Here is a 27,486-nt window from a genome sequence, read left to right as displayed (position 1 = left end):
TCCATTTATAGAATGACAAACATAAACAATTTCGTGGAAGGCTGTTGGTATTCGTGGCGTAATTTGCAGTAGCTGTTAACTTGGCGGCGATGTAGTCATGGCAGTAGAGTTGGCCTCGCCCTATTACTGATCTTCCCGGCGTCGTAATTACGTTTTTATGTGGCCAAAAACCATGCCATGATAATAGCATTACACAATGTACAACGTTAGCAGCGATTGTCGTTTAAGGCAAGGCGACTTGTGTTGCTGTTACAGACTGACAGCCCTTTCCAGAGATGTCCACTCCTCTTTGCCAGTTCCAGCGAGTATCTGTGGTGAGCCGCGCAGCCGCTACTCACGCAGCAGGTCCAGCGTGACGGAGGTCTGGCGGGGGTCGGCGAGCGCCGTGTTGGAGGCCCGGCAGGTGAGGGCGGCGCCCAGCAGCCGCCTGGAGACGCCGCGCAGCGCCAGCCGGTTGTCGACCACGTGCCCCGACCGCTGCTCGCTCTCCTCGTCCAGCACGCGGCCCTCCAGCAGCCACCGCACCGCCGGCTCCGGCTTGCCTGCCGGTCACAGCCGACGGACACTTGTTGACTGAGGACCGTGAACTCAATTGCTCCGACAAGTACCCTACTGGTAAACGAAGAAGAAACACCGCACTCGAATGCGGCCATGAGTTCGTACAAATTTTGTAATTAAATTTTCCCCGAGACATTACAGTCTCATCTTTATCCACGATAAAGTTGGATAATTGAGCAAGCAGTAAAGGAAACAAAAGAAAAATTCGGAGTAGGTATTAAAATCCATGGAGAAGAATTAAAAACTTTGAGGTTCGCCGATGACATTGTAATTCTGTCAGAGACAGCAAAGGACTTGGAAGAGCAGCTGAACAGAATGGACATTGTCTTGAATGGAGGATATAAGATTGTTGTTGTTCTGGTCTTCAGTCCTGAGACTGGTTTGATGCAGCTCTCCATGCTATTCTGTCCTGTGCAAGCTTCTTCATCTTCCAGTATCTACTACAGCCTACATCCTTCTGAATCTGCTTAGTGTATTCATCTCTTGGTCTCCGTCTACGATTTTTACCCTCCACGCTGCCCTCCAGTACTAAATTGGTGATCCCTTGATGCCTCAGAACATGTCCTACCAACCGATCCCTTCTTCTAGTCAAGTTGTCCCACAAATTTTTCTTCTCTCCAATTCTATTCAATACCTCCTCGTTATGTGATCTACCCATCTAATCTTCAGCATTCTTCTGTAGCATCACATTTCGAAAGCTTCTATTCTCTTCTTGTCTAAACTATTTATCGTCCACGTTTCACTTCCATACATGGCTACACTCCACATAAATACTTTCAGAAACGACTTCCTGACACTTAAATCTATACTCGATGTTAACAAATTTCTCTTCATCCGAAATGCTCTCCTTGCCTTTGCCAATCTACATTTTATATCATCTCTACTTCGACCATCATCAGTCACTTTGCTCCCCAAATAGCAAAATTCGTTTACTACTTTAAGCGTCTCATTTCCTAATCTAATTCCTGCAGCATCACCCGATTTAATTCGACTACATTCCATTATTATCGTTTTGCTTTTGTCGATGATCATATTATATCCTCCTTTCAAGACCCTCTCCATTCCGTTCAGCTGCTCTTCCAAGTCCTTTGCTGTCTCTCACAGAATTACAATGTCATCGGCGAACCTCAAAGTTTTTATTTCTTCTCAATGGATTTTAATTCATACTCCAAATTTTTCTTTTGTTTCCTGTACTGCTTGCTCAATATACAGATAGAACAACGTCGGGGATAGGCTACAACTTTATCACAATCCCTTCCCAACCACTGCTTCCCTTTCATGCCCCTCGACTCTTATAACTGCCATCTGGTTTTTGTACAAATTCTAAATAGCCTTTCGCTCCCGGTATTTTACCCCTGCCACCCTCAGAATTGGAAAGCGAGTATTCCAGTCAACATTGTCAAAACCTTTCTCTAAGCCTACAAATGCTAGAAACGTGGGTTTGCCTTTCCTTAATCTATTTTCTAACGTAAGTCGTAGGGTCAGTATTGTCTCACGTGTTCCGATATTTCTACGGAATCCAAACTGATCTTCCCCGAGGTCCGCTTCGACCAGTTTTCCCATTCGTCTGTAAAGAATTCGTGTTCTTGCTTACGCGACGGAACTGTTCACCGTTATATCACCGCCACACTAAGGTCAACATTGCTGCACGAAATACCGAAATCAAATGCCCTCCCCAACATAAACCTCAATTCACATCTTCAACTTATTTGCGCCTTACATTGTCACTATTACCAGGACTCTCCGACATTGGAATAGCACCCCAGGATTGGACGTAATGGAGAAGTCTTGTATTAAATTTTCCACAGCAGTATTCGGCATAGTGCTGCGGTTGTGTACTGGTCAGTATTCCTGCCCGATAAGCAATAACACCCGCGTTCGAACCCCGGCCGTGGCACAAATTTTAATTTACATCTTCAGCTTGCAACATCACCGTAGACAAAAATGAGACTTAAATGTCTCGGGGAAAATTTGTGCGATCACATGTAATACATGACTTCCCCATTACGTCCAATACTGGGGTGCTATTCCATTGTCGGAGAGCCCTGGTAATAGTGACAATGCAAGGGGCAAATAAGCTGGAAATATGAATTGAGATTTGTGTTGGAGAGGGCATTCGACTTGGGTAGTTCGTGCAGCGATATTGACCATAGCGAAGCGGTGGTGTAATAGTCAGCATTTCTGCCTCGGGAGCAAGAAAATCGTGGCGCAAACTTTAATTCATGTCCTCAGCTTCCAACATTATTGTAGAGGCTCTGAGTGATAACAGTAAAGACACAGAGTGCTTTACAGTATTCTCAAGAAGTAGCAGCAATAAACACCGGTATCATATACTAAGACTGTAGTAATAAGGTAATGTCGCTTGGGAGGAGAAGGCTCGAAGAACTTCTATTCCGAGGCTCCTCCTACCCAATGGCATCCTGCATAGTGTTTGAAGAGTACTGCACACAAGCAGTAACGTATTGCTCGTCTTATTGTGTGCAGACAGAAGTATATTCTCTTCTCGGTTCAAAGCTACAATCAATGAATTTGATGTATCAGAAATGAATAAAGTTATTTAAGGAATAATGCATTCAAGTAGCAATGAACTATATTCTGTTTCTACTAACAAGGTATAAACATAAGTGTATTTCTCATGTAAAGCTAAAATTCATGTATTCCATGTATTAAGTGCTCAATCAGCATTTAATTTGTATAACCTGTTAAACATACATTAGCACAAACCATTTCAGATGAGAATAGCCGAAGGTTGTACCCAAACCTTCTCATCCGAAATAGGTAGAAATAGGCCATTATTAACCAACATGCTACTTAGACTGTATTTCACATCCAAATACAGCATATCACTTCCCTCTAAATACTACAAATTATTTTCGCCACGCTAATTGTGTTACATTTTCTTTTTTTCTTTTTCTTTGACATTTGCATTATATAAATTATATTCTCATCAACTAGGTGGTAACAAATTATATGGATCCATTTTAACAATTGTTAATCATTCAATTCTCTGTAACGTCAGAGAAATTTTGGTATATTACGTTCTTTATATTATTTAAAAAAACATTAACAACTGTATACTAATAAGATTGTAACAATGAGAAATCTTTCCTATTACATTCAGAAGCATCCGACCCACCTTACATTTCAAGGCGGTGGGTTACTCTGCACTGTTAATGAAATAAATAATTCTCAACAAAAAACTTAGGAGTACAATTACTCAAGCCTAATGATCTTCGTGATATAACACCTGGGTTGTTTGTGTACATTGCTACCTGTTTATGAGTTACAGAATTAGAGGCCAGTACTCCTCAAATCTATATGCTTTAGAATTCGTGAGCATATTGTAAGGTCAAATATTTCCTTGAGAAAAAAAGCTTCTGTCCACAAACCAACATACTCAGCTTGCTCTTTTCTCACGAGATACACTGTGAACCAGGGATGAAGCGCAACGGGCAGATTCCATATCCTAAATTTCTGGAAAGTGTTTTACACCCCACTGGAGGCTATTAATGAATATCCAAGCATACTGAACAACTTTCCAGCTATATGAATGGTTCGAAGGATTTTAAGTAATAGACCCCAGGAAGTTGTCCTCGAAGGCGAGTGGTCATCAGAGGGAACGGTATCTTCAGAAGTGGCCCGGAAAAATGTGATAGGAGCGCTATTATTCTCTACATACGTAAGTGATCTGACACATAGTGAAAGTAGCAATCTGCAATTGTTTCCTCATGACACTGTTGTATATGGGAAAGTATAGTCGTTGACTGAATGTAGAAGGATAAAGGATGACTCACACAAAATTTCTATTTGATATGTTGAATGGCAGCTTGCTCTAAATGTAGAAAAACGGAAGTTAATGCAGTAACAAAAACAACCGTGTAATGTTCGAATTGTGTATTAGTGGTGTGTTGGGTGATACAGCCATATCGATTAAATATCTAGATGTGACGTTGGAAAGTGATATCAAATGAAACGAGCACGCTAAGGTCAGATGTAGGGAGGGCGAATTATCGACTTTGGTTTGTTGGGAGGCTTCTAGGAAAGTGTTGTTCATCTATCGGGCACACCGTGTATACAACACTAATGCGACTGTTTCGAGAGTATTGCTCGAGTGTTTTGGATGCCCACCAAGTCGAATCAAAGGAAGATACCGAAGCAGTTTTGAGGCCTACTGATAGGTTTGTTATCGGTAGGTTCAATCAACTTGCAAGTATTGTGGAAATGCTTCGCGAATTGAAATGGGAATTACTGGAGGGAAGGCGACGTTCTTTCATAAACATTTTTTTAAATAACCCCACAAGAAAAAATCAGGTCATGTTAGCTCTGGTGAACGTATTCCCTAACGAGATTTTAATACCATTCCGCCTCCCTCCATCAAAAACAGTGCCGGGTAGGATACATTTTGTTAAAAAAATAGCCTAATTTGGCGTAATGATAGAATTGGTGCACATTTTGTATCGATCTGATGCGTCCTTCACGGATAAATAAATCGAAGTACTTCCCCAATTTTAATGTTTCAGCGCCGTCTGTCGATGGTTTAAAAAAATGTTTCAGACAAAACTTGATTACTATTTTATGTAGAATCCTAATCTGCAATAAAAAATGGGGTTTCCATTTAAGATTTAAAACAGGGCTTAACAACTGGCCGGTTTTGAGCGCGAGTACTCGCGTCTGCTCAGGCACGTGCTCGCGAGCAGGTGCAAGGTCGTGGAGTAGGGAGCGAGGGGAGGGAGGGGAAATGCGCGCGCACGTTTGAATGTGATCTCGCGTTCTTAGCAGATTTAACTAGCCATCTGAATGCTTTGAACATTTTACTACAAGGTAAAGATCTGCTAATTACTCATTTCATAGGTCGAATACGAGCTTTTAAAATGAAATTGACACTTTGGGTGAGTCAGCTGGAAACAGGAAACCTAGCTCATTTTCCTAAATTATCATCCATGCAAGATGTTCACAAAGACTGTGAACGTTATTCACATAGTTTAGTTGATCAGCGCTTTCAAGATCTGACAGCACTAGACAGTGATTTTGATCTGTTCTCTCCATATTCAGCGAATATTTAAGAGATTCGTCCTGAGCTGCAGCAAGAAATTATTGACCTGCAGTGTGACAGAGAATACAGAGAAAAATTTCAGAACAAGAATAACATTTTGGAATTCTACAGACACTTCCCTCAGGATAGATTTCCTCGTTTGCACAAACTGGCGGCTACAGTAATATCAATGTTCGGTTCCACGTATGTTTGTGAACAACTGTTCTCTGCAATGAAATTTAACAAGATGTGCCTGAGAAACGCATTGTCTGATCCAAATTTAAACTGCACGCTGCGCCTAAAATGCACAAGAACAATTACTCCAAACATAGACGCAATTGTAAAGGGCAAAAAGTACAATATAACCGAGAATCCCACACTTCAGTGACACCTTTTATTGTGTAACAGTTCACAAATTAATGCGAATGTAGAGGCATACACTAAGCTAATAAAATTATGTGGCATGTGTACATTCTCCTTTATTTGTTTCATTTGTGATATCCCTGCAGGTGGCCGCGGATTTACATTGACTGGCGGCAGCTGTTGTGTGCCCCACGTGACTCTCCCCACTCTCCGCTCTGGTCCGGTAGTGGGGGTAGCGTGCTCGCGCTGCTCCGTGCTCGCGCCTTGCTGCTCACAGCTTGCTCCACGAGCACGTATGTTGTGAAGCCCTGATTTAAAAGTTCCCCCCCGCCCCACCCAAGGGGGTCACGTGTAGTATCATTTGATGTCCCCCTCTGAGCTTACGAACTTGTCTTAAGCACTATTTTTACCCGATGTATAGTTTCCGAGATAATCTCGTCCGAAACTTCGGGTGGACCCCCTGTAGATGTAGAACACCTGGCGAGTGGCACTCCCGCTCGTAGCTGTTTGCAGTAAACGCCCAAAGCTGACATCCTGAATGCAACACCGGTCGTAATTTGTGCTATAATCACTGAGAGCCCAGCAGTGGCTGAGCACCTGATGCTCTCGGCCATGGATTACTTTTGTGGACCGCTGTCATCTGGAACGGGGAGGACGCGCACGTCCTCGTCGTTTTAGCCAAGACTGACACATAGCTTTCTCAGGCCTAGGGGTGATCTGCTTTATACTGCCATGTAGACTCATAGACTAAATTGCGAGTAATGTACTACAACCTTCCAGTTCCTACCAGATAATAGACATGTATTAGTTATTTGACAGGTTAAACGCAGGTCGCTGAAACCCATACAACAGTTCGAATTGTTATATCAATGCTTTTAGTATTGTATGTGATTCATCATTTCGAATTTTTATTTATTTTTAGATTGGAAACACTGTATCTATGCACCGGGCTATTAATGAGTCACCCTGCCGCACGGAACAACTGTGATGCAATATTCAAAAGGAAGAAAAACTTTGCTTTGTAATCTGTTTTATTTATTTTACTCTCTTCTTCAAAGTATTTACGAAAATACGTAACAGAGGACTACTCGACACAGTTGAGGGAAACATTGTGGAATGCCAGTTCGGTTTTATGAAGGGCAGTGGTACCCTACAGGCAGTGAAATACTTGACGGACCAGATAGAAGACATACTGAGACACCAAAGAGGAAAGTGCTGCGCAGCCTTCGTAGATTTTAGAAAATTAATACGTTCACTGCACGAGAGCAGCGGCGATGTTGCCGATGACACTGCCACTGAAGTGGAGCTACTAAATACAGTTTTCCTTAATTTCTTCAGCAATTCCAGAATTTGAATCGAGAAACGGCTGCCAACGCGAGTAACTTAGAAGCAGACATCCTCGGAGTAATGAAGCAACTAAAATCCCTTAATAAAAGCAAGTCTTCCGGTCCAGATTGTATATCAGTCAAGTCCGTTTCAGAGTATAATACCATAATAGATCAATACTTAGCAATAACATACAATCGCACGCTCGACGAGAGATCGGTACCTAAAGACTGGTAAGCTGCACAGGTCAAATCAGTACTCAAGAAAGGTAATAGGAGTAATCCGCCGAATTACAGACCCATATCACTGAAGTCGACTTGCAGCAACATTCTGGAACATCTGTTTTCAAATTTTATGAATTGACGTCGAAGAAAACAATCTAATGGCACATAGTCAGTAAGGATTCAGAAATTATCGTTCTTGTGAAATACAACTAGCTCTTTATTCACACTAAGTAATGAACGCTGTCGACAGGGGTTTCGAATTGATTCCGTATTTGTAGATATCTAGAAGGCTTTTAATACCATTCCACACGAGTGGGGCCTAATTAGATTGCGTGTCTATGGAGTATCCTCTCCGTTGTGAGACGCAACGGTGATTTCCTGTCTGAAATATCACAATTCAGTCATAGAGTAAAGAAGAAGTGATATCTGGCGTTCCCCAGGGTAGTGTTACACGCCATCTGCTGTTGCTAATATACATGAATGATTTAGGACACAATCTGAGTAGCCCTCTTAGTTTGTTTGCAGATGATGCTATCATTTACCATCTAGTAAAGTCACCAGAAGATCAAGACCAATTGCAAAATGATTCACGGAAGATACCTGTACCGCGCGAAAAGCATCAATTGACTGTAAGTAATGAAAAGTGTGATATCATCCACTACTAAAAGGAAACTGTTAAATTTCGGTTACGCGATAAATCACACAAATCTAAAGACAGTCAATTCAACGAAATACCTATGGATTAGAATTACTAATGAAATTGGAACGATCACGCAGACAATATTGTGCGGAAGGCGAACCAAAGACTGCAATTTATTGTTCAAATGGGTGTGAAATCTTATGGGACTTGACTGCTAAGGTCCTCAGTCCCTAAGCTTACACACTACTTCACCTAAATTATCCAAAGGACAAACACGCAAACCCATGCCCGAGGGAGGACTCGAACCTCCGCCGGGACCAGCCGCACAGTCCATGACTTCAGCGCCTAAGACCGCTCGGCTAATCCCGCATAGCTGCAATTTATTGGCAGAACACTTAAAACATGCGACAGGGCTACTAAAGGGACTACACACACTGCGCTTCTCCGTCCTCTTCTGGAGTACTGCTGCACTGTCCTTGAATTCTGTCTCTATCTAAATTGACCCGACAGAATTTCGCGAGAACAACGTCTGCGTCTTCCAAAGATTCGCATTTAAGCTCCCAGAGTGTCTCTGTTACACATTCGTGTGGACTGTACCGACCGTACGTGCCAAACCGGGGACAACAATATTGCCATCGTCGAGATGAAAGACGATCTTTATTCCGTGATAATAAGGGCTCCATACCTGGGAGTTAAACTGAATGTGAATAAGTCCCAGGTAATGTTTGTATCTCATCAGGGATATAGTTTTAAATTCCGGGAACAACTGCCTGCTCTTCTTCTCGAGAGTACAACAATATCGTATCAGAAAACGGTGGAGAACTTGAGTGTAATTTTGGAGGAGTACCAACTCAACTGTGTCACATTTACATACGCTCATGCGTTCGTACGAGGGCTCTTGACTAAAGAATGATCATAATTTTTTGACAAAAAACTTTAATCATTTTCATAATTTTAATGGCCGTTCTCAAAAATAGTCTGCTTTGGATACGATGAACTTGTTCAAGTGTTTCTGCCAGTCTGCAGAGACAAGCTGGAAACCAGTTTTTGAAAGGTCCTTCAGAATCGCATTCGCATCCTTCCCTACTGCTTTTGATAGCGGGAAATGCCTTCCACGAATGCGTTCCTTCAGGTTAGTCACACTGGGCTAAATCCTGACTATAGGGAGACCGAGGGATGTCCTTAAAATTGATTTTTGCAAGATATTCAGAAACAATATTTGCAATATGCGACCGTGCACTATCGTGATGCAGTATCCAGCCTTTTTCACAAGTGGTCTTTCGCGCCTCGTATGAACTTGCAAGGTTTTCAGAGCATCCCTGTAGTACTGCCCAGTTATTGATTTGTGTCCACATAGCACTTGCTGATGAACCATTCCATGAATGTCATAATATGAGATGACCACAAATTTCCGAACCACTTTTGATCTTTTGTGGGTTGCTGATGAAGGTGATTTTCACGCTGGGCTTTGCTGTTCGCTCTCAGGATCAAAATGACGTAGCCAAATTTCGTCAAACGCGATTACCTTTGAAAGAAACTCCAGATCTTCCTCTAATATGAGCTTCAATTGCATGCAGGCCTGCACGTGAATGTCTTCTTGTTTGGAAAATGGTATCGACTGAAATTTTCAGTGTTTCAGGACTTGTTCGTAAGGGCGTTAGTCGATTCACTGTCTCAGTGACAGCAGAACTCTTGTTGTTTTCTTCTGTAAAAGCAGTAACTGGAGCGCCGGGTCCACTTTCTTTGAAATTGATTGTCTCCCATCTCTAAACAGTTTAAACCATGTCTAAGCTGTGCTGCAGGGAATACACTCCCTCCATAGACCTGTAACATCGCGTAGGCTACAGCCGAAGATTTATTGAGACGAATGCTAAATTTCCCATCTGCCTATTGTTCATCACGCGACACTTACCATTGCTGTGGTAGACGGTACTGAACATCACCGCAGCTTGCCCGCCTATCACAGGCGCGAACCAGGAATGCCTACATCGAATGTATCTCAGCGTGTTCGTTAGACATTAAGCTAATATCATAAGATTGAATTACAGGCCGTGAAACTGCGACCGCAAAAAAAGCGTGATCATTCTTTACTGAACAGCCCTCGTAATAACTTTATCGATGCACACTTTTTGCTATACTGTGGCTTCTGTAAATGAATTATGACGTTTTGTAGTTTCCTGAATTTTTGTAGAGGTATTGCGTAATTTTGTACTGTAAACTGGGATGTTGCTAGTCCCTGTCAGAAATCAGTAATCAGACGTACTTACAACTTTCAGTTCTTCTTGTGGCATCCATTATATTGGGAACAGGTCTTGCTGTACAGAAAACAACTGCAGGGACACTGAGAACACTTACCTCCAACGACTCTGCACGTGAGGTACACGTGGTCGCCCTCTTGCAGGGGACCCAGCGTCGAGTTGATGGGTCTTCCCCACCTGTCCAGCAGCAGCGGCCGCTCTGGAAGAACTGTATTAAAAACAACAGTAATAACAATTTAGCTTGCTAAGCAGTTACGACACGTAGTCATTAAGTTTTAATTACCACATCGAAAAGGCAGAGTTACGTTGAAATCCGTGCACCACAGAACCGCAGCACGATAATAGAGGATCCAATACAAAATCATGCAGCTTGTCTCCACTGTAAAGAGAAGCTATTCACTCTCTCTGCTTACTCGGAAGTAACGTCAAAATGGCGTGTATTTGTACAGTTGCACATTTCTAGATCTCTAGTAAGCCAAGCGTGACACTGTTACCAGTAAAAACATTCAACACTCTAGATCGCATAAAAGGTCACAGTTCGTATTAATAGACGGAAAGTCATCGAGTAAAACAGAAGTAAAATCCGGAGTTCCCCAAGGAAGTGTTATAGGCCCTCTATTGTTCCTGATCTATATTAACGACATAGGAGACAATTTGAGTAGCCCTCTTAGATTATTTGCAGATGATGCTGTCATTTACCGTCTTTTAAAGTCATGAGATGACCAAAATCAATTGCTAAATGATTTAGGTAAGATATCTGTGTGGTGCGAAAAGTATCAGTTGACCGTGAGTAAAGAAAAGTGTGAAGTTATTCATTTGGGTACTGAATGAAATCCGCTGAATTTCGATTACGCGATAAGTCACACAAATCCGAAGACTGAATTTTCAACTAAATACTTAGGAATTACAATTACAAATAACCTAAATTGGAACCATCACATAGATAATGTTGTGGGTAGAGCAAACCAAAGACTGTGATTCATTGGCAGAACACTTAGAAGGTGCAACAGATCTACTAAAGAGATTGCTTAAAGTACAATTGTCCGCCCTATTCTGGGGTATTGCTGTGCGGTGTGGGATCCGTATCAGGTGGGACTGACGGATGATATTGAAAAAGTTCAAAGAAGGGCGGCTCGTTTTGTATTATCGCGAAATAGGGGAGATAGTGCCACAGACATGATACGTGGTTTGGAGTGGCAATCATTAAAACAAAGGCGTGTTTCGTTGCGACGGGATCTTCTCATGAAATTTCAGTCACCAGTTTTCTTCTCCGATTGCGAGACCATTCTGTTGGTACCCACCTACATAGGGGGAAATGATCATCACGATAAAATAAGAGAAATCAGGGCTCGCACAGATAAATTTAAGTGCTCGTTTTTCCCGCGCGCCGTTCGAAAGTGGAACGGTGGAGAGACAGCTTGAAGGTGGTTCATTGAACCCTCTGCCAGGCACTTAATTGTGAATAGCAGAGTAATCACGTAGATGTACATGTAGATGAAATATTTCTTTATTTGAGACAACCGGTTTCGACAAACTTTGCTGACACCTTCAGGTCTTAAAATTTTGTGTTGTATAACATTTTACGCTGAACCTCAGGCACAAGATGTCAAGTGGATAAAAATCAGCTCATAATAAACGGTTTTTCATCGCTAAAGTATTTAAAAACATAAAGCACCTATTTAGAATATGTCCAGCATATGTAAACAGATATGCTGTTGTGTACCGTGCTAGTATGGTCCAACAAGAATCTGCAAGCAATTTGTATAATTACACGGCCTTTTATGTTTTTAGCAATGAGAAACCTTTTATTACATGCTGATTTTTATCCACTTGACAACTTGTATGTGAGGTTCAGCGTAAAACGAACATGTTTTACAGCACAAGATTTTAAGACCTGAAGATAACAGCAAAGTCTGTCGAAACAGGTTGTCTTAAAAAAAATATTTTGTGCAATCTTGGTTGTCGAATAGTTTTTACAATTAAAACAGATCGCCGTTCAGTACTTTCAAAATTAGAAAATTGAGTCACACTGTTACCAGCTTCCCTTGTGGGTCAGTGGACCCTCCGAAATCGCAGAAATAACAGTTAGATATTTCACATTTAGAAATTTAAGCTGTCCTCTTAGCTTCCTACCTCACCACACCCTGGGAAATCGCAACATATTCGGAAATAAAAAGCGAAATACTCGACACAAGGAAGTAAATGAATTTAATTTTTGCACGTTTCACTCACAGCAATATAATCTGTCCTCTCAGGTTCTGCTCTAACCACAACCTCGGAAATGGCGACATTTTCGGAAAAATAGGCAATATCCGTGGCAACCAAGGAGTCAAAATGTCATTACTGTTTTCGTTTTCTAGTCAGACAGAAGTCAGAAAATCTAAAAAACTTTTTACTGAGAGAGTTCGATCTTACACGTAAATAACATCGAATAGTGCAGAACATACTTGCATTATATTCAAAAGAAACTCCCGGAATGTGTTACAAACGCAAGTATGAAAAAGAAAATATTATCAGATTGCAAAGTGCGGACCAATTGCCTCGATTCCATAATTGGCATCCTTAACCAGTACACATCGAGAAATTAATGCAACTTTGAACTTCACTGTCCCTGATCTTAGTACCCCAAAAGGGCTTTACCGTCAACGGATCATTAACTGATATTTAATTACAAGAAACTGTATCAAGAGTGATTTGTTTGTTATAAATCTATAATGTGCCGTTGCCCGTGGGACGGCATCCTGCAAGTTACGACAAGAAAATAATAAATAAATTTCTGCACAAACTTAATTACGTGTGTAGACAGCTCACTCATTCTGGGAGTCGAAAATCTCGACGATGTTCACCTGTTATTGGCATTGATACTGGCAAGATGTTGGTCACAGGAATTACAAGGTTTTCGAGAATGTTTGAAGTTTGATAAAAAAAAGAAAAAAAACTATTTTTCGTGTTATATAATTACGAACTAACAATTTTCGGATATTTTTCCTTTACTTGTACTGTGAAACGATGTTTCTTTCGAAATTTTATGCTTCTAGATCAACGGCAAGTGCCGTATGGGTGTTGATGAAAGAGCTTGCGAGTATCAAAATATATGACGTAAATGGCCGTATCTTTTCACTGCACTGACTTACCTCACGTTTTTTTTTGTCACCGCCAAGGAATCGTAACTTTACTATGGGATGTAAACATGAATACGATACGCTTACCCCTTCCTAAGAAAAAGGGATCTTAACAGGTTGGTAAAGAGTCAGTCGGACAAAACATGACAAAAAATTTTCATGTTACATAATTACAGATCAACACGTCCCAAAGTTTTTCCTTTACTTGTACTGTTAAGCCTTGCTTCTAGCTAAATTTCTTGAGCTTTGGTCAGTGGGAAGTTTTGATGAGTGAGTTTGTGACTATCAGAACATGTAATATAAATGGCAGTATGCTTTGAACGCATTGACTTAGAAGCTTATATTTTTTAAACCACTAAGGGACAGTAGATCTTAGTATGTGACTTAAATTTCAACTTGATAAGCCTTCCGTTCCGGAGGAAAAGGTTTCTTAACAATAGGGCTGAGACGGATGACAATTGTTTCGTTTTCACGGACTGAGGCACAGAACCCTAAAAACAGTGAAATACGCGAAATCAATATGGCGTCTGTCACATCGAGTGACACATGGTTTAACTTTATTCCCCAGTAAGTCGAGCGTGAAGTTAGGTTCTCCTTCCAGTGTATCAAGAGGCATTGCCAGTTTGTTTTGGCTGTGTTAGACATATATATTTGCTAATATTGCTTCAGCACCAATGTGGCTAATGATTTTATCCATTGTTTCTCAGCTTGTCAAATCAAATGCTTTCTTGGAATCAATAAAGAATAACATTGTATATTTGCTGGTCAACATTCTGTGGCGAATCATTGATTTTAAGTTTCTGATTAATTATTTAACAGTATTATGAAAAACAACAAAAAGAATGTTAGAAAGTGAGCTTTCGGCCAACAAGGCCTTTGTCCAAAATAGACTACATACACGTACACTCTCACGCAAATGCAGAGTCTGGCCCCAAGAGCCAGAGACTGTGGTCATGTGTGTTAGTTGCGTGCTCCGCTATAGGGTGCGTAGCAACTATCCTTTTTATAATATTATTACACATCAGCCTAGAATATCCATTGTTTGATTAACTTTTAAATCTGTTCTGTTTATAAATGTTTGAATCAACGTTCTGTAATTTACCAGGTGCAGAAGTATGAAACCGGAATTTGGTTGCAGTAACTAAACGTCTATTGTTTGAAACTGATAAAAAATATTTTATTCAAAATAATTTCCATTGCCATTTATACATTTCTCCGACAGGCTATGAATGGCACAAAAAAAGTCCTTCTTTTGAAGCGAACCAATTAGCGAGTTGTTTTCGTACATTTTCATACGAACTGAAGCGTTGTTCAGCGAGAGCGTGTCCCAGCGATGCAAATAGATGATAATCGGACGGAGCCAAGTCCGGAGTAGAAGCCGCATGCCCTACTAGAATTTACCAACTGAACGTCTCGATCGTTTCCCTGACCAGTTTTGCTATGTGTGATGGGGCGTTACCATGGAGCAATATGACGTTGTGTTGCTTTTCTCCATACTCTGGTCGTTTTTTCTCGTAATGCTCGATTTAAATCGATCATTTGCTGTTGGCAGCTATCAGTGCTGACGGTTTCAACATATTTCAGCAGCTCATAATAGATGACACCGTTCTGATCCCACCAAACATGTAGCATTGTCTTCTTTCCAAAGCGATTTGGTCTTGCGGTGGATGTCGATAGTCTGCCTGGATTCACCCATGATTTACGTCGCCTAGGATTCCCAAAATATATCCATTTTTCATCGCCTGTCACTATTCGATGGAGAAACTCTTTTGTATCTGGCGAGCAGCATTTCACAAGTGGTGTTTCGATTTGCTTGCTGTCTTTCGTTCAGTTCATGCAGAACCCATTTTCCCTCTTTTTGCACCTTTCCTATATCTTTCGACCGAAGAGAAAAGACCTTCTGCGTCGCATTCAGCTGTTCCGCGAGTTGCTGTTGAGTTTGAGTATCATCTTCACCCAATAAGGCCAGCAATTCGTTGTCTTCGAACTTTTTCGGTGTTTTCCTCTGCTCGTCGTTTCTCACGTCAAAATCACCACGTTTGAAATTTTTGAAGCGCTCGAAACACTGTACTTTCCCAAGATCATTGAACCGTGCTGCGGCTCGCGTTGGTGCTGTGTGTAGTTTTCTGCCAGACCGCATCGTTTAGTTGTCATGGTTGCGTTGTTTGTCTTCTTCTCGCGTTCACTGGCACCACTCAGTTTCGTAAGCGTTGCCTGTCCGCTAGTGGCAGCAGCGGCGCTTATCGATATGTAGTGCTGCTGCCCTATCTTTGCGGCGACCTCGTGCTTCTTCCGTGTGGTGTTAGGAAGAGTTTGGTTGGGGACGCAGGAGCGGCGAGGTCTGCACAGAGCGCCGACGAGCCAGAACTGCTGCCGGCGTGTATAGACTGCCGGATCGAAGGGCAGTGGTCACGAGGGTGCACAACGTCGTCGAAACCGGATTGGTTCAAATGGCTCTGAGCACTATGGGACTCAACTGCTGTGGTCATAAGTCCCCTAGAACCTAGAACTACTCAAACCTAACTAACCTAAGGACATCACACACATCCATGCCCGAGGCAGGATTCGAACCTGCGACCGTAGCGGTCGTGTGGTTCCAGACTGTAGCGCCTTTAACCGCTCGGCCACTCCGGCCGGCGAAACCGGATTCTGCGTGTTTCAGTGCAGTGCAATTCGCGTAGAGAAACCTAAAACATTGTGAAATGTCGCGTTTGCCCAGTAACTTGGGTTCATGTTGCTGCTCGTAGTGTCACCAAGGCGAAAAGCAGCGAGTGGAGTACCGTGGGAAGGCGGATCTGATTAGGCTTCCTGAGCTTCTAATTACTATTTACTATTTTCAGCTTCTTACATTGTTAAGTTCAATCAGCGGTATTTTTCTCTCTTGTGGCCTCTAACGCCCCAGTTACCTGCCCTGGGGGTTAGAGTATGTAACGACAGAATACATTTCCACGCCTTGGCACTGCTGTCCAGTGAGGCGTGTAAGTTTGACAGCTTCTTGATTGTAGGTTGGGTGGCGTTCTTGTGCCTTAGTGGTAGTCATTCGTTCTTGTTCTGGGCGCTCTAAGCACAGTATTCTGTGGGCAAAGCCCAGACCGCCTGTTCTGGCTTTGGCATAGTTTTACATCGTGCATTTGTTTTGTTGGATGTCAGGTAGCCCCACCAAGATTATCGTTAGTCGCTCGTTAGACTGCCACTAGTCCTAGTTACCATCTTGTGATCTGAATGCAACTCTTGGCTGCCTTTCTCTTCGCTCGCGAATGTGTTTTTGGTGTGACCTACTCAGAGGTCGATTACTGGAGCACTGTCTGTGACTGGCCCTTGTGGTTTATTTTATTATTGTATTATTAAGTTGCCATAATTTGTCTCACCTGTTTGGTGATCTGTTGTTTGCTTTTTAATTAACTTTCGCTACGCCATTCGCCGTCTGACAGTATATTTGTTAAATTTTTTTATAATTGCCATTTTGAGCGTTAAAGGCCTTCAGCCGTGATTGTGGTTACTTGCTTTAAATTTCTGGTTGCAACCTCATCGGCTTGTTTTCGAAAATTATTTGCTGTCTGTATTCTATGTATATTTGTTTAATTTTTTTATAATTGCCACTCTGGTGTGAAAGGCCTTCAGCTGTGATGGTGGTTACTTGCTTTAAAATTCTGATCGCGACCCCACTGGCTTGACTTCAAAATTATTGGCTGTCTGTATTTTCATGTATTTGTTAAATTTGAAATAATTGCCATTTTTCGCATTACAGGCCTTCAGCTGTGATTGTGGTGAATTGCTTTAAAATTCTGATTGCGACCACATTGGCTTGGTTTCAAAAATTATTTGCTGTCTGTATTTATGTATGTTTGTTAAATTTTAATAATTGCCATGTATGTTTGTTAAATTTTTAATAATTGCCATTTTGAGCGTTAAAGGCCTTCAGCCGTGATTATGGTTACTTGCTTCAAATTTCTGATTGCAACCACATCGGCTTGTTTTCGAAAATTGTTTGCTGTCTTTATTCTATGTATATTTGTTTAATTTTTTTTATAATTGCCACTATGGCGTGAAAGGCCTTCAGCTGTGGTGGTGGTTACTTGCATTAAAGTTCTGATTGCGACCACACTGGCTTGTCTTCAAAATTATTGGCTGTCTGTATTTTCATGTATTTGTTAACTTTTAAATAATTGCCATTTGTCGCATTACAGGCCTTCAACCGTGATTGTGGTTACGTGCCTTAAAAGTCTGATTGCTACCTCACTGGCTTGTTTTCAAAAATTATTTACTAAAATAAATGAGTGAAATTGCAAAGCAAATCAATAGTAATTGATTCGGGCCCCGTCCACAATCGTAACCCAATCCTGCCTTCCTTAATTACCAGGTTTCAATCATGTTCGCCGAAGGCTTCGACAAGCATTCGGTGGGACTCTGCTGCAGTTTTCTTCAGATGATGACAGAAAACCAATACTATCCGCAACCCGTAGTTCCCTAGGCACAGAACTCGACATGTTTACGGGTCTGGAACAGATACCGATGTATGGAACTTGGGTCACTGCGTGTTGACATTCGTCGTCAGTCATTACAGGAAGCAGATGGCGCTGCAGACGCTGTCCTACACTAGAGAGCCTGTGTAGGGAGAGAGTGGCCAATCGGCCCCTAGCCGCCATGTTTTTAGAATTGGAAGGAAAATCAGCATTGGTCGTATTTTTTTGTTTTATTACCCGCATTTTTTAATCGATTTTCGGTCACTTAGTGACCATCCTCAGTGCTGTAATATACAATTAAAATTCGTAGGCACTGGTATCAACAAGTTTAGAGCGATCACATAAACTGAGCGCGGATAATAAAACAAAAATATACGACTCAGTTTATGTGATCGCTCTAGACTTGTTGACACCAGTGCCTACCAATTTTAATTGTATATTACAGCACTGAGGATGGTCACTAAGTGACCGAAAATCGATTTTTAAAAAAATGCAGATAATAAAACGAAACAAAAAAATACGTCCAATGCTGAGTCTCCTTACAATTCTACGTATTCTACGTATATAATATTTGGTCGTGGTGCACAGAACACTCAATGGAGTCGCCAATCAAGGCTATGTTTTTACCAGATCGCGCGCGGGACGTGCAATTAGTTAGCGACGCAAGCAGAAAGCTGGCCACTTCAGGAGTAAAATAAGGCATGTGTTTGACACACGAGCCAAGCAGATCTTCTAGCGTAATATTCGGTACATGATTAAAACAAATGCCATTTGTCTGTGTTTATATAGGCCTAATAAATATGTGAGCAAATGGAAGTATCGTGAAACTGTGTATGTCTGCCGAATTTCAACAGCTGTATTTTATGATGCTATGTAAACATTGACAACTGATTAAAGAGAAAAAGAAGTTTCATTTAATGTATCTCAGAGTACATGTTGCTAGTTCATATTTTTTCCGTGCGGATATTTAAATTGGTAAACTCTTGTCTCTTTGCGTCCCCACATAACCCATTTTAAGTGTGTCGATCTTATAACATTTTCTTCTGCTGGCAAAACATGTCATTCTATACACACTTTTAGGAACTCTATACCACAGAAAATCAGAAAAATATCAATACTTAGGTACTCTACTGAAACAGCAGAAAGTAATTCAAAGTAGGTAACTGAATATCCACACGATAATTATAATTTACAGGAATGTGAGTAGTCAAGACTACAGAGCGAAGTGCGAGTCGCTAGTAGGAAGTATGTAGACTTAGGGTTCCGTATACATGTTAAAACACATCGTGTAGCATGAATTGTCACTCTAGAAGTCTAGAAAATAACGTTAAAAAACTTAGCTTGAGCAGTATTCGAACTCACGACCTTTGGACTATTATGTTAAAACTCTACCCCTGTGCTTCAACCCCACATCAATTATACATTAGTGTTCAAAAGCTTTTACTTTCATGGGGGGTATGTATCAGTAAAAAGGTTGTTCTGTAATTTTTTAATTTTGTTTTGTAGGCATTATAAGCATATAGTAAGAAATTGATACACAAAGAAACCAAACGAGCTTTCTAAAAGTTTCTTCATTTCTTGGGAAAACGAGCATCATATATCCATCTTCACTTCGGTTTTTGCACCCAACAGCGGAGCAACCAGGCATCCCTCTTGACGATTCTGTAATTCATATTATCAGTGACGTTCAGTAAATCACTTTAAATTAAAATTTTGCCTCAAAAATTGCTGTGAAGTTGTAATAGTATCGTCATAGATCCGATCAACAGAGTGACTGTAAGGCAATTTACGTAAATAGAACAGACAGAGAACATGCAAAAGTCCTACAATATTACCGTGTTACAACCTGTACGTAATTGTACAATGGAATTGGCGTTCGAGGCGTTGAAAAGAAGCAATGGTACAGAATCACACACAGTATTTACATATACTCGTACCAACACAGCATCAGTTTGGTAAAAGCATGGCGTCCACGGCTCTCACCCATAGAGTAAATATATCTGGAGTGAGCATTCACATGCGCAGAACAGATTTTGTGTTGTCAACATACATTGTCGGCCTGGTCACGTGTTGTTGGGACGTCGTGTGTTTGTCCGTATAGCGCCCTGTATATTTCGGATGTCACTACATCCCTAGTACAGACGGATTCTTTTCGTACGTGTCGTGGATTATTTATATATGTTGCACAGAAATTTTAACAGTATCCATTCGATACCGGGAATAAACCAACTACATAACTTTTAAGGGCAAGTGACATTGCATTCTGCTTCTTTGCAATAGGTGTCACGGTTCAGATGCACTCGATTTTTGGTAGTTTTCGGTATGATACGGCACTTTATAGTATTACAGAGCCTGACGTACATTTTTGCAGTGATAGTCTTGCAAAACGACTTGACAGTACGCTAGTACTTACGAAAGTGTCCGAGAAATACCTAATTTGCCACACATTAGCGATTATATCCCTGCTAATTCGTCCTTTTTTCTGCTGTTTCTCCGTATTTGTTTTCTCGTTTCTGCGACCTAAAGCACAAATTTTCTTACTGGTGACACTTCGAAGTGTTTATTTAACGCATTTTGCGTACTTGCTCCCAGTTTATTGAATAAATAGTAAACTGAGTAAGAAGGGGGGAAAAAGGCGATCGGAGAATAAATGTACTGTAAAGCAAATACAGTTGGTCATGTAACAGTCAACCCATATAACACCATTAAGGGAAGTGGAAAGAAACAGAAATAAAAGATGTGACTCTTGAAATTTTCCCGGCGTATCGAATATTCCACAAGATTTCGGGATTGCAGCCGGATCTCATCGACTTCTTTCCACGATATTTCGGCTGACAACCTTACAGCCATCTTCAGGCGAGTGCTTGACACTGGAGATTGCTAGTGCAAGTCGCTCTATTTATACGTAGAAGTGCCGCAGGCGCACATGCGCAAGTTACCGTAGCATGCGCGCCACCTGTCGATTGTAGAGGACCTTGGAATCGACAGGTGGCGCGCATGCTACAGTAACTTGCGTATGCGCGCCTGCGGCACTTCTACGTATAAATAGAGCGACTTGCACTAGCTATCTCTCCTTTGTTATGCCCATCCGGCTTGGATCTCCGCCCCCCCTCCCTTTTATAAATCCCTCCAAATCCTTGAACGCCATGCTCTCCACCTCGCCTATCGCATCCGTCTCCCCTCCCCCACGCGGATCCTGTATGATCTCATCCCCTTCCCCCACCTCCTCCTTTTCCTTGAAAGGATACGGATCCTGTACACCTCCCGTAAACTCGACCCTCCTCACCCGCTCGTCTCCCCGATCCTCACCCACCCCCGCCCGCTGCCACGCCTGTATTCCCATGTCCCACCCGGTCTCTATCTCTCAACCCTCCTTACCCTCTCCCAAGGTGGCTTCCGCCAGCTCCCCCTCCCTGATGATGTCCTCCTCCCCTGCATCTACCCCTCCTATCTACTTTGATCCTCCCCCCCCCCGCCTCCTGTGTCCTTTCCTATAGGCACCCTCCCTCCCCCCCTTTCCCTTCCCTTCTCTTTCCTTTCCCCCCTCCCTCCTACCCTCTCCCCCGGGCTTCCCCTCCCCCTTCCTCCCTCCCCCTCTCTTTTTTGCCCATGGCATCTCTGCTCTCCCCTCTCCCATTTCCCCTTCCTCCCCTTCCACCTCCTCTCTTGGCAGGTCCCCGGACTCGTACACGCTCAGTGAACATTCGCGCGCCGGTGATCATCGCCATCAGTGTTTAGTGTGTGTGCATCGTTTTGTGTTTCGTGCAGTTACAACTCAACTGTTCACATGTGCCGTCGCCGTTCTCCGTGTTTTGTGCGCCGTGTCTCCACGTGTTAGTGTTTTTTTCATCCAACGTGAACGGCTTCTTGTTTCTTGTTTCTTTGTATCTCCATTTTTTGCCCGCCGTTTTTTGTATTGTATATATCACCTCTCTGTCCTGTTTATTGTTCCACTTAAGGCTGAAGAGCAGCGTACTATGCTGCTGACAGCCCGCCTGTGTAGGTGTTTAAAATTACAATAAAGGAAAAAAAAAAAAACTAGCTATCTCCCCCTCACGCGGATCCTCTGTGATCTTATTCCTTTCCCCCATCTGCTCCTATTCCTCGAACATATCCGCATCCTCTACACCTCCCGCCGTCTTGAACCCCCTCACCCCTGGTTGCTCCTCTCCTCTCCAATCCCCGCCCCCCGCCCCCTGCCACGTCTTCACCGTTGTGTCCCCCCTACCTTCCATCTCTACACCCTCCATCTCCTTTCCCGCGGTGGCTTCCATCAACTCCCCCTCCCGGATGATGCCCTCTCTCCCTCCATTTATCCCTCCTATCAACTCTGATCCTCACTCCCCCTCCTTTCCTCTGTCTTTTTCCCGGGCTCCCTCTCCCCCCTCTTCCATCCTCTTTCTTCCTCACCTCCCCTCTCTTTGCCCCCTTCTCTCCCCCACGTCCTTTTCCATTTCCCTCCTCTGCCTCCTCTCATTCCGTCTCGCGTCTGCCCTTCTCCCCCTTTATTAGTCCTCTCCCTCCTTGGTTCCCCCCCTTTTCGTTTTTTCCTCTCCTCCCTCCTTGTTTTTCCTCCTCCTGCAGGTCCTCCCCCCCCCCCCCCCATCTGTCTTTGGCTCGGGAGTGTCGTCTTTGTGCTGCCACTTTCGTGCAGTGTTCTACAGTGAGTGTTCTACAGTGCGTGTTTTACAGTGAGTGTTCCGTGTTGTGTTTTTTGGGACTTGTTGCGAACGGCCATCATACAGTCGCTGGGTGTGTCTTTTATCTCTTGCGAACAGAAACCAGACTGTCGCCATGTTTTTTAATTGTGTGTCTACTATGTTACTTGTCTGATTCCTGTGTCTTTTATCTACATTGCCAACCCCTCTTGCTTTCTGTTTTAACTTTCCGCAATTTTACGCCATTTTACACTTTAAATCACCATTTTATCGCCTGTTTTTCCTTGTTTCTTTCTTCTTCCTTTCTTTAAAAAAAGTCTGTAGGCTGTAGAGCAGCGTAGTAAGCTGCTGCCTGCCCGCCCCCTTCGGGGGGAATTGAAACTCAATAAAGAAGAAAAAAAAACAATAGCTATCTCCAGTGTCAAACACTCGCCTGAAGATAACTGTAAGGTTATCAGCCGAAATATCGTGAAAAGAAGTCGGTGAGATCCGGCTGCAATCCCGAAATCTTGTGGAATACAAATAAAAGAGTTTGGGGACATGTTTACTAATATTTTACGCTTCTTAATCAAATGATGAAGAAAATAAATTGAAGGCAAAGTACACCAAAGAAGATGAATGTGTACTTTGATTAGCTACACTATTGTGTTTTTTATTTGATTTGAGCAGAAAATGTATTTAAGCTGAATGCAGAAATTGGTAGTCGGTGCTGAGGAAAATTAAAAATAGTTGGTATAGCATGTACCTTCAGCCACACACGTCCAAATCTTTCTCTGTCTAAACATTCTTCAACAAAGTGTTTTGAACATAGTTTGGAATATTTTGTGGGGACAAAATTACACCTCATTATTTTCTGGAGGCACATCTTTACTCGTTGTTCATCCTTCGGGAAACTAAAATATAAATCTCTCATAATCATTCTCCATGCCCTAGACACGCTTAACGTGGTATCCTGCTGTAACTTATAGTAAACAAAAAGGTTTGGAAACACATATTATACGAAGACAGTTACACACTCCCACTCTGTTGAATTTATCTGTCTCCCGTCTTTCAAATCTATATACATAATTGACAAGTCACTGATAAATGCATGGAGGAAAATATTTGCTGAAACAACTAACCATTCCCTTTCCTGTTCTACTAGAAAATTTACGAGAGGAAGCTTTTTTACGAGCCGTAATATCTATTATATACTCATAAAATCGTAGAAAAATAGGCCTACAGAATCAAGAGTTAATTACAATGCACCTCGAAATTTTTAAACATAGTATCCATGAAAAGTTACTATCCCTCCAGTCACATATATTTATTTGCATCCGTAGCAACAACTGTAATTCACCATCGCTATTAAACTATCAACAAACGGTGAAAACACAACAAAAACTCTTGATATTATAAACTTCAAACTCTGCGGAAAGCACACACGAACACCGAAGTCCCGAAAACGCGTGACAGTCCTGGTTTAATGTTGACAACATGCGCAGAACGCAATGCTGACTCCAGAGATATTTACTCTATGCTCTCGTCCAATGAGCGACGCTATCACCATTGGCCACTCTCTCACTCCATATAGGCTCTCTATCCTACACCGACGGCTAGCACCATCGATAGGGAAATTCCGATTTCATACTTCTACACTTGTTATGTACTGACTCGTTCCGTCACACGATGCCAAGAATCGGATAAGTAGACGGAACGAAACAATTGAGAGCGTGCAGCGCGAGGCGAGGCTGGCTGGCTACGTACCTACGACGGTGAGCTGGACTGTGTAGGAGCGGGTGGGCGCGTGCCGGAAGTCGACGCGGCAGCGGTAGGCACCCTCGTCCCGGAGGCGCACGTCCTCCAGCACCAGCTCCGCCGGCGAAGGCGTCGTCCGGAAGAAGGCGCGCGGCCCGAACGTGTCCGGCGAAGACCAGTGCGACGCCTGGCTCAGGGGCCGCCCGCGCACGTCGAAGCTGCAAGCGGGCACAGGCGACAGTCAGCGGGAAAGGGGGGTGTGGCCAGCAGCAACAGGTGGCGCCGACTCTGCCGCCGCTACAGTGTTAAGTACTTCATAGGTTTACTACCAGACTTACTCAACTACAGTACATCAAGACGATGTCGATTTTGACAGGATATGCCACTTGGGATATAGTAGATGTACTGATGATGGTTTCAACGTCAACCACCAACAGACAGCGTAGTGGCGTAGCTACCAGAGCTCCATTTGTGCCTACTCTTTAACAGGGAATGCTAACAGCCAGAAGTCTCACAAAGGGAGGCCACGACGTTTGGAACGCGGAATTTCTGCAAACTTCGTACACTCGTAGTACTCCACGAGGACAACAAAATGTGTGAGCACTAGCGCGTACATCTCAAGCGTTATTGAGAAAATCGCAAGATAATTTCGGTCGTCAAATATATACCCGTGCGTGGCCATTTCTACCAAGAAGCGCCGGCAGCCGAGTGGAGGATATGATCGCCGTTACCCAGGCACAACGCCTCTCTGAGGCACTTGCGTCTTTGGACTTTAGTCAAGCTTTTGATAGGGTTGACCATTCGTTCCTTACGGCCGTTCTCCACCATATGGGTTCCCCAGTCGCCGTTATCACGGTAGTGATGCGCCTTCTGCGGGGTGCCTCTTCCAGGATTATGTACAATGGCAGACTCACTCCTCTGATAACAATAGGTCGATCCGTACGTCAAAGTTGCCCTCTCTCAGCGATTTTCCTTGGAATCCTTGCTGTGTGGACTAAGACAACGTTTGGTATCGTTGTCCATAGATCCCTACCGATTCTGTTGCACGGCCTATGCTGACGATGTAGCCATCTGTTTACGTAATGCCGACGATGTTCGAACTGTTTAGACGTGGGTAGCGACTTATGGTGAGGCGTCGGGTAGCTCTTTAAACGTACGTAAGTCACAAGTTATGTTCATTGGCACGAGACTTCCGTGGAGTGCGTTACACCTCTCACCACCGTTGATACCATTCACTGTTGGGGAATAGATTTTACATCTGATCTCCGGCGTTCAGCCACCTTCAACTGCCGACGCCTCCTTTTAATGATCAGAGCAGGTCTTATGGACCATCGCCTTCGATCCCTAGATATTCTCCAACAAGCTCGATATGTCAATATACAGGCTGTTACAAAAAGGTACGGCCAAACTTTCAGGAAAGATTCCTCACACACAAATAAAGAAAAGATGTTATGTGGACATGTGTCCGGGAACGCTTAATTTCCATGTTAGAGCTCATTTTAGTTTCGTCCACCTACGCTCAATGGAGCACGTTATCATGATTTCATACGGGATACTCTACCTGTGCTGCTAGAACATGTGCCTTTACAAGTATGACACAACATGTGGTTCATGCGCGATGGAGCTCCTGCACATTTCAGTCGAAGTGTTCGTACGCTTCTCAACAACAGATTCGGTGTCCGATGGATTGGTAGAGGCGGACCAAATCTATGGCCTCCACGCTCTCCTGACCTCAACCCTCTTTCATTTTTGGGGGCATTTGAAAGCTCTTGTCTACGCAACCCCGGTAACAAATGTAGAGACTCTTCGTGCTCGTATTGTGGACGGCTGTGATACAATACGCCAATCTCCAGGGCTGCATCAGCGCATCAGGGATTCCATGCGACGGAGGGTGGATGCATGTATCCTCGCTAACGGATGACATTTTGAACATTTCCTGTAACAAAGTGTTTGAAGTCACGCTGCTACGTTCTGTTGCTATGTGTTTCCATTCCATGATGCATGTGATTTGAAGAGAAGTAATAAAATGAGCTCTAAAATGGAAAGTAAGCGTTTCCGGACACATTTCCACATAACATATTTTCTATCTTTGTGTGTGAGGAATGTTTCCTGAAAGTTTGGCCGTACCTTTTTGTAACACCCTGTATATACCGCATCCCGAGTTCCCCATGTAGCACAAGTTGTACCTTTCCCGCTCACTGTGGCACGTCGCATGTTGGCGGCGATGGCATCTTTCGTCAGCTCTGGGCTGTTGTTCAAAGTTAGCTACGCAACCCTTACTCTTCCCGGTGAACGAGGTGGGATAGGTCTGTTACACGTGCCGGATAGAGCTCGCGCCCTATTTGTCAGCTCCCAAATGACGGTATGGACACGTTGCCCAACGAGCCTCACTGGTCTCGTCCTGTCGGCATTTACGCCGGCCTGAATGTCAGCCCCGGTGATGATCTCGGATGTTCCGGACCTGTTCCGTTATATAAGATACTTCTTTCTTGAACTCAGTTATCTACGCCTCACCTTACCAAGACAGCTTTTACTCAAGACAAAGGCAGTATACAATGTCCTCCAATTAGGTCGTCCACCTAACCCGATTGAACAAAAGTTCCCCCAGGTTGACTGGCGTCATGTATGGCGCGCGGTGTTCGCCTGTTACCTTGACACGAATGTTCAATCTGTCTGGTACTTAACTGTCAATGGTAAGCAAATCAACCAATCTCGCCTTCATCGTATCCACCTCGCCCAATCACCTCTACGTTCCAGGTGTGGAGTGCCAGACAACGACGAACATCGGTTTGTTTGCGGACCGGCGGCGGAGGTTTGGTAACTGATTCGTCGTATTGTGGCTTTTCTAACGCGGCACATTCCGGATCGGATTACTCCCCTTTCATTATTATTTCCGGAACGTGACTATTTTCCTCGGACAAAGACCAATGCTGTGAATTGGATTCGCGGACATGCCATTCACTACATATTTGGACAAACTGTAGACCCTGTACTCGATGTTTGGACATACCTCAATGACCGTCATTATGTCGTTGTCCGTCACCCAAAATACAGACAGTTTTTCTCCAACTTCCTTGGGAGTGCTTTCCACGACCCGCCTCGCAG

General features: G+C 43.1%; 1 protein-coding gene across 1 annotated transcript in view; it reads right to left on the bottom strand.

The window, feature by feature from the left end:
- LOC124778420 (nephrin-like) overlaps positions 1–27,486 on the bottom strand; it is a 159,389-nt gene that overhangs the window by 116,623 nt on the left and 15,280 nt on the right. Inside the window, exons 2-4 of the mRNA XM_047253642.1 lie at positions 24,391–24,599; positions 10,499–10,609; positions 339–542 (exon numbers count right to left, since the gene is read on the bottom strand). Of these exons, the coding sequence (XP_047109598.1) occupies positions 339–542; positions 10,499–10,609; positions 24,391–24,599 (524 nt within the window). The remainder of the gene's footprint in view (positions 1–338; positions 543–10,498; positions 10,610–24,390; positions 24,600–27,486) is intronic.

This window comes from Schistocerca piceifrons, chromosome 1 (genome assembly GCF_021461385.2).
Source record: "Schistocerca piceifrons isolate TAMUIC-IGC-003096 chromosome 1, iqSchPice1.1, whole genome shotgun sequence".
Lineage (NCBI taxonomy): Eukaryota > Metazoa > Arthropoda > Insecta > Orthoptera > Acrididae > Schistocerca > Schistocerca piceifrons.
The sequence above is the reverse complement of the archived record's forward strand: the minus strand, read 5'-3'. Positions and strand labels throughout refer to the sequence as shown.